The 13,220-nt window shown below is 49.6% G+C and overlaps 1 protein-coding gene across 29 annotated transcripts in view; it reads left to right on the forward strand.

Annotated features, from left to right (window-relative positions):
* TIAM2 (TIAM Rac1 associated GEF 2) overlaps nucleotides 1-13,220 on the forward strand; it is a 268,448-nt gene that overhangs the window by 222,912 nt on the left and 32,316 nt on the right. For all 29 annotated transcript variants that reach the window (XM_064598246.1, XM_064598239.1, XM_064598241.1 and 26 more), the window contains one exon: nucleotides 5,486-5,589. In XM_064598246.1, coding sequence (XP_064454316.1) covers nucleotides 5,486-5,589 — 104 coding nt within the window. The remainder of the gene's footprint in view (nucleotides 1-5,485; nucleotides 5,590-13,220) is intronic.

The following is a 13,220-nucleotide window of genomic DNA, read 5'->3' on the forward strand; positions in this document are numbered from 1 at the left end:
ACTAGTAGGGCATTATAATGCTTCTTGCGAAGCTGTGTATGAATTTTACTTCAGAATAGTATTGAAAAGGGGGGCTTTGGATGTTATGATATTGAAAATCTGTACTATAGTGTTCATGTTTTGAAGCATGAAAAGCATAGTTTAAAAATGATTTTCCAGGGGCCGCCTGCCTGGCTCAGTTGGAAGAGCATGCGACTCTTGATCTTGGGGTGGTGGGTTTGAGCCCCACGTTGGGTGTAGAGATTACCTAAGTAAACTTAAAATAATTTCCATTCTCATTGCCTCTCCATTTAGTGTACTTCACATGAGTCCTCACCCCATAGACTGAAGCAGTTTTCCCTGATGTTATGACTGTCACCATCCATTTCTCAAAAAGGTCTTCTGGTGCCTAACAGGTGAAAATATTCTAGTTTCTTCTTTTGGGCCTCAGGGTTTGATAGCATCTTGAGACTCTAACTCAATTCCTCAGATAGTTGCTGTTTCTGAGGATGCAGGCGGCCTTCCCAGACTTTGCCGAGGGGGTTCTGGATCTCTCCGGAGGGAGGCCTGCCTTACACACGGGCAGAGCGCCCTGCCCACCCTCCTCACAGCCAGCAGCTAGCTAGCTGCCTGGTGTCTCTGGGCTCTGCTGGCAGCCAGCTGGGTGGCTGGCTGGGGACTGGGAAGGACTTCTTGCCTCTTCCTTGCCACCTAGTCGAGTGAGGAGGAGGAAGAGGACGTGGCCAGCCAGACCAGGCTTAGGCGATGGCCCAGCTCGGCGAGCCCGACTTTGTGGCTACCTGCTGAGCAGAGTGAGAGTTCCTGAGCAGGAGCTGCAGGCTGGAGACCGGCAGGGTTACCACCATGCGCCCAAGCCCTTCCCCGACTCCCCAATTGCCACCCATTTCTGGAGAATTCCCCCTCCACGGGCATATCCACGTTAGCACCCGCATAGCCTGGCGCTTCTTACGGCATGGGGGAAATAAATGGCAGAGCCCGAACGCCTGCATATTAGCTGTGCTAAATTGGATTTGGAAGTACTGTAAACGTAAACTTGGAATTCACACTCCCAGCTGCGTGGGTGAGGCAACCTGAACACGAGCGTGTCCTGATGTTTGTGTTTTTAAGTTGATCCCCGGGATGTGACTTGAACACAGGTCACATCGCAAGGGATTTGGGATTGTTGGCTGCTTGGCCTTACAGTGGCACCAGCCGGCTCTGTCCTGATGCCCGGGGTGGGAAGACACCGAGTTGAGAGGCATCTCCTCCCTGGAGCCTCCCAGGTCCCTGGTCCTCTGCGGGCGACCTGCAGGGCTGCAGGAGGGCGGGGACAGTCACCATCCAGGAGCGCCTGCCTCGTGTGCCGGCGTTCTTGTTTGTTTTTGAAGGAGAGAGATGGCTGAGCCTGGTCTCAGGCGCAGTACCTGCCGTGGTACCTGGTATCCAGTGGGTGTGCCGAGCTCGGCAGCCGTCTGACGAGGGGATGCATAAACGGAGTGAGCAGGGCCTCGTGTAGGAGCCGAGGCTGTGGCTCTGCACGTCGCAGTCTGTTACGCCAGCTACCGAGTGGAGGCTCTTGCTGGCCGTGTGACGTGTCTCACGGGGCCAGACCTCACCCCAGCTTGTTCATTTCCACCGTGAGGGAGAAGAGAAAGACACGGGGGTGTATTTGCCAGAGATAAAATCGATACCTTGACCTGAACGTACAATTTTGCTGTTTTTCATCATTTACAGTCGTATTGGCTAAGACTTCTGGAGCGCGTCGGAACTTCTGTGCCCGAGCGCAGTGTGCACAGGCTGGGCGGGAAGCACAAGCTTACTGCCCTCCGAGTCGGAAAAGGTGCCCTACCTCGTGTCCTAGTGGGCACGCCCGCACCGAGAGGCTCTCCCAAGGTGAGAGGCCAGCTTTTTGGTTGGCAGCAGAAGGACGTTTGACTCCCGTCAGCAGCTGGTGCTCAGGACGTGGCCGCGTGTAAGCGGGGCTAGACGTAGGCATTCGGCACCTAGGAGAGGATGTCAGTGCAGTTGCTGTTTAAAGCCGCTTTGTAAGTCAGCATTCGAATCTCACTGGCCTACGCTTTCTTTTTCTTTTTCTTTTTTTTGAAGAGCCAATCTGCTCTTCTCTCCCAGGGCCTACTTTGTTCTCATTTCTCCTCTAGAACACTAAGGGCACACTCCTTTTTATGGGGCTACAGGTCCTGGTGAAATTTGAGGCTCCCGGAGCTGGGGTCGGAAGCTGGGGCCCCTCAAGCTTGGCTTCCCCTGCACTTTGTCGCGTCTAGGACAGCGTTCGCGTGTTGCTAATGGGTTGGAAAAGGAGTCAGTCACTGAGGAGACTCTGTCTGTACCCAGATACTATTCCGCCTCTGTGAAATTTGGGTGGTGGAACAGCTCTGAGATTGCCTATCTTGGCAGAACTCAGGAACCATCCAGAACCACTTCCGCCTCTCGGATCCCTGGGGCGAGCCTCAGTGGGAGCTGGTTCCGAGATCCATTCTGTTTAAGCTCGTGCCTCCGGGAGGATCTAAGCTGCACCCAAAGGCTCTCTAAAGTTCAAGGGGTAGCAGAGGTGATGGGGGAGCCTCACCGATGCATGGCAAAGCCTTGTGATCCAGAAAGGGTATCCAGAGTTCTGTTACAACGTAAACATTCTGCCTTTGTAAGAGGTAAAAAGTTTGGGGAGTTTTCAGTGTTTTGGTTCTAAAGTTTTGTGAATATATTGAATAGATGACTCAGAATCCACTTGGCACCCGCTTTTGACATCAGCCGTGTTATTTTCACCACCATCCATCTGGCTCCTCCCGGCTCCAGAGCTCCTCATGCCCATGTGCCATCTCTGAGATCTTCAGGGGACTTCAGGTCTCCGTCGTCTTTGTATCCCCAGGACTCAGGGCATATCTGATTGTGCAGCAGGTGCTGTAGAAATCCTCATCATGAATAGACGCATTGGTTGTGTCTGAATTCCTGTACTCAGTGCAGCTCTTTGGGAATATGGATGCTCTTTATTGACAGGGTAACAGCAGCCGTAATGCAAACCTGATTCCGTTACCTGGGTGAGGGACTGCTGCACTCACTCTAGGGCTTCCGTGCTCTGCCCCCGCTCCTCTGGCATTAAGGAGTGAAGACAGGTGTGTCCTCTGAGGACCTCTCTTCCCCCACACGCGGTTGTTGGTGTTTCCAGGGTTCTCTCCTTGGTCTCACTCTGTGCGTCCTTCCTGGGGCTGCTTCCCTGCCAGGTACAGTCGGATGACTCCAGGTCCACATCCCCCGTAGACTTTCCTGGACGGCCTGACTCCGGAGCGTCTCCCATCGGGTGGCGCATGTGCGTCTTGGGCTTGGAACCGCCAAAGCTAAGCTCATGAGTTCCGCTCCAGCCCTTCCTGTTCCCCGTCTGCCCCATCACTGGGGCGTAAAACCAGGTGCTCTGCCTTGACGCCTCCTTTCCATATCATCAGCTATGAAACAGGCGGCAAAGAGGAGACCTGGAGGGTCTGCCTGCTCACATTTCTGTGTTCACTTAGTTTCTTTGCTCTTACTCTATTCTGGGCTCATCCGGGTCTCTCCACCTCATGCCTGCAGTGTTGTGGTGACTTTCTGACCCGTTTTTTTCCCAAGGTCTTGCCCTTTATCGATTCCTCTGATGTAGGGCACCTTCCCTCCCTTCTCCATCGCAACCACGCTCAACATGTTTCCCGAAGGTGCTGCGCTCTTCCTGTGATTTGCCTTCACTCAGCTGCCTTCCTCCTGCTTCTGGAATTTTCTCTCCCCACTGGTCATTGTTAGCCTTAAAGACAAATAGATACCCCCAAGATTTAAAGTCTTTGCTCAAGTGTTTCCTTTGCTATTGAGTCTTTTAGGGTCCTTTGCAGAAGTAACTTCCTTCCTGACTGTCCCTACTGCGTGGACTTTTCTCACATCATCTGTGACACTTCACCTCCTCCAAGGCTAGAAGCTCACTTTGAGGGTAATAACTGTGTCTCATTCATCTTTGTGTCCCTAGCACCACGCCTAGAAAACAGCCGGTGCTCAAAAAGTGAATGTTGAATGGACGAAAAGGTGTGTCTGTGCTGAATACAGTAGGAACACGGTCTGTTTTCTTTTATGGATCTTGTAGGCTGGTCTCCCTTAAACACAGGTGCACCCAGCAGCCCAAGGAGGTGATCGGTGGTGGAGGAACAATGGTGGGTTGCTTTTGGCTCAGGGACTCATCTTGCTTCCCATGTGGTCAGCCTGCTGGTGACCGGACTGCCTTTGTGATGTGGTGTTCGGGGCCTGGGAGAGGCGAACCCAAGTATTCCCACCTGTCACTGCTATCTGAAATTTTCCCAGGGATGTCTCATGCATCTGTCATCAGCTGCCTTATCCAAGCTAACTTATGCCAATAAGAAGTGTGACTTGGACTCTCTGGTCCTTTTCTGGGTAGGGTGAGGGTTTTGGAAGAGGTAAAAGTAAGAAGAAATTAGAGCTCCAGAATTCTGTAGATCATTCAGGTATTTTCTTTAGGTCTCCTCTTGTCTTAGAATCAAGTATCTGTGTAGTGGTTGGTTATATCAGCATGGATCGTGGACCAGCATTCCTATCCATGGGTTTTACCAACTTTCTAGGGCTTCCATAGCTTCTAAAGGTCTCCTAGAGACCAGTTTCCTGGCCCCCATCATGCCTGATTAACATCTATCTATGCTGGGTCAGCCTAGATCAACTTGGACAGGTTCAAGATCAGTGACTTCTTCTTGTAGCTACAGGGATTAGAAACCATCTGATTTCACCTGATTGAGGGGACAATCTACCAAATACAAGAGTTAGAATGAAAATCTGCGTTATATTATGATACAGGCTAGTCTTTCCATCTTTCTTGAATTTGCTAATTTGAGAGCCTCTGAAAAGAATTGGGCTTGGCAGGTGTGTATGGTTGTAGGCTGGGTGGGGTGGGGGGGGTGGGGGGGAAAAAAAAAAAGCTCTACTTACCTTTGATCTTACTTCCTAACCCTTACTCTGGAAGTTAACAAAGGTTTGCTGTTCCTCATGGGACTTTCAGTTTAGGGTAAAATTGTGGTCGATGTCAGAAAATGGAAACTTAAGCCATCAAATGAGCAAGTTGTGGGTTGTAATAAGGGTCCATGCTGTTGCATCCCTGGTTGTCCAAGATTTCCCTGGTGATTTTCCCAAAAGAGGGAAGTACCCACGATGGTCACTGCCATTTGATTCTTTGTCTAAACAAATTCTTTAAGATCAGAGGTTAGTGAAGTGTAGATTGCCCAGCAACAGGCACTGAAGTCACTGTCTTGATTGGTCACTGGTCGCCTTTGACTGAGAGTGGCAGGAGACGTGGCTTCTTCGTTAGCGGGAGCCGGGGTCTGTTGCAGGAGACCCTTCGGTGGTGGTGAGGTGCCGTTCGGCGCTCTGGCTTTTCCTCCCTCTCTTTGTCTGAACCCTTAAACCAGTCACCATGATTCTCTGCAAAGGGCCAAACTCACTTTTATGTGTGTTTTTGTCACTTTTTATGCAGATTTCAGCAACGTCCCTGACATCACCACTGGCCTGAAAAGGAGTCAGACCGATGGCGCGCTGGCCCAGGTCCCCCACGGGGAGAGAACAGGACAGACGTTCGGGGTAAGATGCTGTCCCAAATCCCAAAGAAGAACCTGGCTGACAAGCATGAATCCCCCCTTTCACCCGAAGTGGGGAAAGGAGATGGGGTTATCCCGTCCCTCAGTCCACCCGCTGAAACCTATTTTTTTTTTTTTGCCTTAATGGAAATAGTTTCCTTATTTATTCCAAGCGAAGTATGTTAGGACAGTTTGACGAGGACAGTCTATGCTCAGGTGTTCTAAAAGTTATGCTTAATGACTCTATTGCTTTCCTCCTTTTTTTTCTTTTTTTTTTTGCCCACAGATAAATTATTTTTGGAATGTTGTCACTTTGTTGTGGTCTAAAACATGAGACTTGGTATTTTCACCATTTTTCAGTGCACACTGCAGAGGTGTTAAGTGCATTCACAGTGTCGTGCAACCACCACCACCACCCATGTCAGAACTTTGTCATCATGCCAAGCAGAAACTCTGTACCCATTAGACTGTAACTCCCCATTCACAACTCCCCCACCCACCGCGACCCCGGCTCGCCTCTCAAAATTTTACTTCCTGCGCCCTTTGCTGTTCGAGGTCCCTCGTGTGTGAGCGTACCAGTATTTGTCCTTTTGTTTCTGGCTTATTTCACATGGCATCATGTTTTCAGAGTTCATCATGTCGAGGCGTGTGTCAGAGCTCCCCTTCTTTCGGAGGCTACAGATACTATTCCGTTGTGTGTGCTGTGTTTTTTTTCCCATCCATCTGTTGACGGGCGTTTGGCTCGTTTCCACCGTTCGCCTGTTGTGAGTAATGCTGCAGGGGAGATTGGCATACAAATATCTGTTTGCATCCTTGTTTTCAGTTCTCTTGGACACGCATCTAGGAGTGGAACTGCTAGGTCACGTGGCCCCTCTATGTGGAGCTTTTCCCGTGTGTCCCACAGGGCTGTGCCACCCATCCGTGGTGGGTGAGGGTTCTGATTTCTCCGTGTCCTCGCCAACACTTGTGATAGTCCATGCCTTCCCTACATTTTTAATTGTTCGTCGAACATCCTTTCAGAAATGGTCTGATCCACCTGATCTGTTTTAACACACAGTCCAGTTTTAGTTGATTTTGACATTATAATTCTGTTTGCAATTCCTTGCTTTTATCTTAAATATAAGAATGGAGATATATAAGCTCTGACAAGTATTTAAGGACAACTTAATGGGAGCGCCTGGGTGGCTCAGTTGGCTGAGCATCTGCCTTCAGCTCGGGTCATGATCTCAGAGTCCTGGGATCGAGCCCCTCGTGGGGCTCCCTCCTCAGTGGGGAGCCTGCTTTTTCCTCTCCCTCTGCAGCTCCCCCTGCTTTGTGCTGTCTCTGACAAACACAGTACAGTCTGCTGGGTTAGACTGATACCACCAGGGGCTGGTCCCTTTGGGGGGCAGCCATGTGGCACAACTGGGGCTGATGGTCGCTATGAGAAGGGGATTAGGTTGGAGCCTGCCCACTGCGGAGTGGGTTCTGGTGGCCCCGACCTCCCTCCTCCTCCTCTCCCTGCATTGCTCCCCTATTCCTGATCCACCTCCTCCAAAATCTCTCTTCTCTTCTTTCCAATTCCTCAGACGAAACACTTGGTCTGGCTGTGCCCCCAGGACGCAGTATCTTTTAATAAACTGAAGTTGTCCACATTTTTAGCCTGATGCCTGTGTTCGATCTCTGTTGGATTAGTTACTTTTGGGAACCTGACATCATAGTTAATAGTGATTATTATATTTTTAAGAAATGCATCCTAGAGCATCAACTGGATGTGTCTTGATTGCTTTGTCTTAAAGTTCTGTAAAAAAGTAAATATTTCTGACACACTTTAGAAGCTCAGCTATCTATTTAAGGTAAGCATGCTTGAGGAGCACCGGCCCAGTGAGGCAGCCTAATGCCGCTAAGGATGATGATGTCTGTTGTAATCTGTTTGAGTTCCACATTAAAGTTCTTAAGAAGGAAAGGAAGTTCTTTTTTCCAGATTTTATTTTAACATTTGGTAAAATAAATAGGCAAGAAGTTACTGTGTTAAGGCTATCCCCAACTCCGTCATTTAACAGTGCCTGTCATAACGAAATAAAGCATTTACCAGATGAACATTGGACAGCACTTAGAAATTGAGGAAAGGAGGAAAAGCTGCAGTTGAGCTTGAAATTGGAGCTGATTGAACTTAGTTTTCATTGCTACAATGGTTAGAGGAGAAAGCAAATAAATACCAAAGGGGGGCTCTTGGGTGGGCTCTCAGTTAAGTGTCCGACTCTTGATTTCGGCTCAGGTCATGGTCTCAGGGTGGTGAGAGTGAGCCCTGCATCGGGCTCTGTGCTGGGTGTGGAGTTTGCTTGAGATTCTCTCTCTCCCTCTCCCTGCTTGTGTGCACTTGCTCTCTCTCAAATAAATCTTTAAAAAAAGATAAATACTGAAGAACGCAGAAGACAAAAATATTGAAAGAGAATATCATCGTGGTGAGCATTGCTGTCGGTCCCTCTCAAGTCAGAGTCGTCATCATCAGACCTTTTTCAAACCTGAAGATCATCTGTCCATAATAACGGACTTCAGGGCATTTCTCAACAATCCTAGTGTAATGCCTGGCAGTTACGTTAGTTCACACGTTCTTTGTTCCTTGGGAAAGAAGAATCGGTGACCATGAGAAGTAATAATTGGGATGTATGTTAGTGAAAAAGTTTTGAATTTAAGAATCAAAAGACAGCCTGTCCATCAGTTAAGCATCCAACTCTTGGTTTCGGCTCAGGTCGTGATCTCAGGGTTGTGTGATCGAGCCCCACATTGGGCTCTGCACTGAGCGTGGAGCCTGCTTGAGATTCTCTCTCTCCTCTCCCCTCTATCCCTCCCCCTCACTCATGCTTGCTCACTCTTTCGCTCTAAAAAAAAAAAAAAAAAGACATTTTGTTCTGTATTATTATTTTCAGCCCCCTGGAAACATCAGGTTATACCTAAAAGGAGTCTTTTTCTGATTTCCAGGGGTGGTTTGGGAATTGGACGATGTGTGTCCACGTGCTGGGCATGGATCTTTTGGGCTCGCCCTGGTGCTGCCCCACAGTGGCCATGGGAGGTGGTCCCTGCTCCGGAGAGAAGGCTGGCCTCTCTTTCCCGGGCTTCCCACTCTGGCCCCTCTCGCCTTCTTAGGGGTCATTAACTTCTTTTCAGATTAGACCCTGGTTGAACCGGAGTTGTTTGGGATATTTTACTAATAATATTCTAGACTTTGAAATAAGGAATAATTTCCCTTGAAAATCAAATGCAGCCTGGCTTGATGAAGCACAGCTGTAAGTGGGGCTTTTGAGAGCCCCGCAATTTCTGCAAATGGCTCATAATTGATTGCCTTCTTGCTCTTCAAGGGTGCCTATTACTGTCACAGCTCTTTGTATGCCCCTGTCAACCTCTCCTGTGTGCGGGCTCTTTTTTCCCCCAGTATTGTTAGCAGTTAGCTGGCACTATTGTAACAGTTTGGATTTGGAAAGGAATAAACAGTTTCTTTTTGGGTGAGGGGGTTGAAAGACTTTCTTTCTGGGTTGTTCTGGGAACTTGAGGTGGGCTAATAAGCAGGCTCTGCAGAAATACGGTTTACATTCCACTTTCCAGTCTCTGAGCTGCCTCTGAAGATGTGGCACTTTGTGGCTCTGTCGTCCCCCAGTGTGCCCTGACCTGGTGTCTCCCCAGAGCCGGCAGGCTCGGCATGGGGTGGAAATTCAGAGGAAGGGGGTGCGCTTCCCCAACCAGCGGCGCTGCCTTGGAGGAAGAGCTTGGTGGCGCTAGGACGTCCTTGCGAATGTGACTTGGAACAACAGTTTGGGATTTTTTCATTGCCTGGGGATGAGAGTGAGAGAACGTGCGTCTTACTCATTTCCCAACAGCCGACCGTAGATGTAATCCTTTCTCCCAGAGGGAGCAGGTTCCTTTGAACTTTTCCTTTCTATGTACAGCATGTAAGTAAGCGAGGGCTTTGATCTCAGGGGTGTGGATTCTGATCCAAATGTAGGCATGCTTGCATGGTTTCCTTTTTCTCTGTCTGGAAAGTTGATTTTACTCTGAAATGTCTATAGATTGTTATGCAGACGGGAAGAGATGCCTTTCTTTCCAGAAGGGAATCCTGACTGTAATCTTTAAACACTCTTTGCAGCTAAGGATGCGAGCATTTCTTTTGGATTCTAGTTTCTCGGTGGCACTGTCGACTTTTCCTTTCTCCTTCCTACCTTGCAAGGGTCTTTCAGTGGATCTTTGAAACAGTTTTGTCCTTTTGAAATATGTCAGAGAGCCCAGAAATTTCAAATTTTTACTCTGTAAAATCCACTTGAAAAGAGGAGTCATTTGAAGACAATACATAATTTGCTGCTTTGTGAAATTTCCTGGGAGCATAGCCCATGCTAGTCATTGGGCTTCATGCTGTAAAAGAAAATCCACAAAAGTGAAACCGTTTTCTACGAGGTAAGCAGAGTTTTTACCTTAGTTATTCCTGATTAAATGGTTTTTTTCCCCCAGCTTTTTTAGAAGAAATTTTATGTAATCACCTAGTGTAGCTTCGGCAGTGATTATTTTTACAGTTTGTAGGCGTTGTGTTGCTAGAACAGAGAGCATTGGGAATCTGGAGATACACAGCATGACGACTGTGTGTTGTGCTCTTTGCAATTTAATAATGCTTAAGATCTATTTTGTCCTTTCATTTGTGCAAGGTGGAAAAAAGAGACATGCAGTAATGGTTAGGTGTTGGAACACAGTATGAGCAGAACTTGCATTTAATTTTTTTTTTTTTTTTTTTTTAAGATTTTTTTATTTATTTGACAGAGAGACACCGCGAGAGAGGGAACACAAGCAGGGGGAGTTGGAGAGGGAGAAGCAGGCTTCCCGCTGAGCAGGGAGCCCGATGCGGGGCTCGATCCCAGGACCCTGGGATCATGACCTGAGCCGAAGGCAGACGCCTAACGACCCAGGCGCCCCTTAATATTTAATGCCTGCTCACGCACTTCTCTTAACCTTCTGAGTTTTTTTTACATGAATTCCTTTTAAGAGCTTGCATTATCTAAGAAGCGAAAAGAAAAGATTATTGGACATATGGTTTGTTTTCCAGCAGGCTCACGTTGTACATCTTTCTACTTTATCTTTGAGTCTCCTGCATTATTTCAAGATCTGTTTGGTCGTAAGATGTTTTGGCTAAAAAGTGAAATTAAAATACAGTTTCTTTATGAATTGTGGTCTTTCTACGTGGCTGCTACTCAGTAGATTAATAGGATCATGATCTCTTTTAAAGAGCTAAATATACCTTTTTCTAAATGCATGTCCTCCGACAGAATCCCTGACGTATGAATGAACAGAGGGATAGCATCCTCTAAGCAGACCCCATTGTCCCTGGAAATGACTTGGCGTCCTCTTTTGCAGTGAATAAATCCAGGTGGGCAGTGATATAATGGAAAGAAGTCTCAACCTGACGGTTGGAAACCTGGCCCAACCAGACTTTACCACTGCATGACCTGGGGCAGGGCACCCAACCCGTGTAGGCTTACTCTGTCCTCACTTGTGAGTGAGAATAACAGTGCCTGTTGTTGAGAGGATCGTGCACAGTCACACACACGCCCTTGAGAGATTGTTAGGCTGAGAGGTCCTCCTTCCTGATGTGTCCCATGCACATACAGTGCTCCGGATGCTTTCTCATCCTGCGCCCCTAACACATGGCTTACCCGCCTTCGCTGCCTTCCCAGTCTTCTTGAAGGGAGTATCAGGTGGTCAGATGCTGTTGAGCTGTCCCAGGACACAAAAAAGAATTGGAAACGAAGGCCCTGGCAGTTAGGTCCTCTTAGCTGTTTGTCACCTGCGCGAAGACCAAACCCACCTGCCTGGAGCTGGTTTTTCTTACGCAGAGTGCCGTGGATGGACACCCTTTTTAAAGGGCTGCTTTAAAAGATTAACAAAATCGTATCTGTCAGGTCTGCCCTTCTCTTTAGCAGGAGTGGGCTGTGAATAGGGAGAAGCTGAGTGAAGCCTGAGACGTAGCCTGTCAGGATGTCGTACAGACTTGTGCCTCTTGGAAGAGCAGCGTCCCTTCAGGGCCTAGAGAGGCGCCGTGGGTACAGGATCCAGTAGAGCTGAGCTTTCTGCCCGGCTCTCAAATGCACTGTTCCGCGTTTCTAACACCGTAGTACATCCATGTGGCAGGGACTTGGCGGCAAGTTTGTGGATTTGTTGGAAGCAACTGTGCTTAGTTTGCATGGGAGTCTAAAAGTCCATCTGATCTCTTTGGAGCTGATTGGAATTTTTTCTTTTTTTAATTACTATTTTCCCAGCTCCAGGGGTTAGTGCCCGGCTCCTGGTCTGCCCTGATCTTTAGGGCTGATGTGTCCGGAAGATGCCAGCTCTGCTGGGTGTGGCAGGAGGGGACATCGCTGAGCCATGAAGCGCACAAGAGCCCTGTCCTCTTTGTTGCCAAGGATCGCTTATCTACCCTCTTCAGCAGGGTTCGAGATGTTACCCACAGTGTCAGATGAGAGAGAGAGAGAGAGGAAGGGAGGCAGGAAGGCAGGAGGGAAGGAAGAGGAGGAAAACCAGATCTCTGTGCAGGGTGTGGGCAGGGCCAGCAGTGAGCTGGAAGGGGGTTGGCATTGAGAACCAGAGGTGAACCCTCTCAGCCAGCAGCTACGTGGCAAGCAGTTTGGGCAGGGGGAGCTTGTCCAAGGGAAGGGGGACAAACAGTGGAGTTGAGGAGAAGGCAATGGGAAGAAATGTTGATGGTGTTGACTTCTCTGCACTTTCTCTCCCAGCTGCTACCCTCCCAACATGGCCGTGGGGCTGGGTCCTAACGGGGCTTGTGCGGGGCGGGTGTGTCCCTGGCCCAAGCAGTCTGGAAGATGGGAAGGGGCTTGCTGTTGCCACGGGCAGAGCTGTGGGCTCACCGGAGCCCAGAGACACAGAAACGGCCAACAACATGGTGGTGCCCGATGAGCACTCAGCCGTCTGTGCCTTTGCCAGAGAGGCTCTGGGAGCTCAGAGGCTGGGGCTGCTTGTCGAATGAGACTGGGCTGGGGTGTAGGGCCTCAGGGAGCCGTGCTCGCCTGCCTTGTACGGGTAGAGAGTATCGTTGTTCAGGCAGTCCAGTGAGACTGGTCTGGAAGCCGGGCTGTAGGGTGTTAGCTCCCAGGGGCTGGCCTGGGGCCGGCCATGCCCCTCTTGCTCTGGGCCCAAAAGCATTGGCTCAGGGAGGCTGGAAGCCTTCAGGAGGCCGCTCGGTCCCCGGCTTCCCCTTCCCTTCTTGTTAATGTGGCCAGTTTCCCTTCCAGCCTCTTCCTTCCTCCTCCTGTTTGGCCTCCTCCCCAGCCCCAACCGGCCCTTTCCTTCCTGCCTCCCTCTGGCTCCTGCTTCCTCATCCTCCTCCAGACTTCCCCCTTCACCCTGGTTTTCTGGGAGCAAGAACGAGTTGTCACGGGAGTCATCCTGGGAGACCCCAGGGAGGGAGCAAGAAGCAGGAAGGCGTCAGGCGCCTGGGTGGCTCAGTCGGTTGGGCGACTGCTTTCGGCTCAGGTCATGATCCTGGAGTCCCGGGATCGAGTCCCGCATCGGGCTCCCTGCTCAGCAGGGAGTCTGCTTCTCCCTCTGACCCTCCTCCCTCTCATGCTCTCTGTCTCTCATTCTCTCTCTCTCTCAAATAAA

Source organism: Mirounga angustirostris, unplaced genomic scaffold (genome assembly GCF_029215605.1).
Source record: "Mirounga angustirostris isolate CCGP_5_RB_7025 unplaced genomic scaffold, mMirAng1.0.hap1 SCAF_8, whole genome shotgun sequence".
NCBI lineage: Eukaryota > Metazoa > Chordata > Mammalia > Carnivora > Phocidae > Mirounga > Mirounga angustirostris.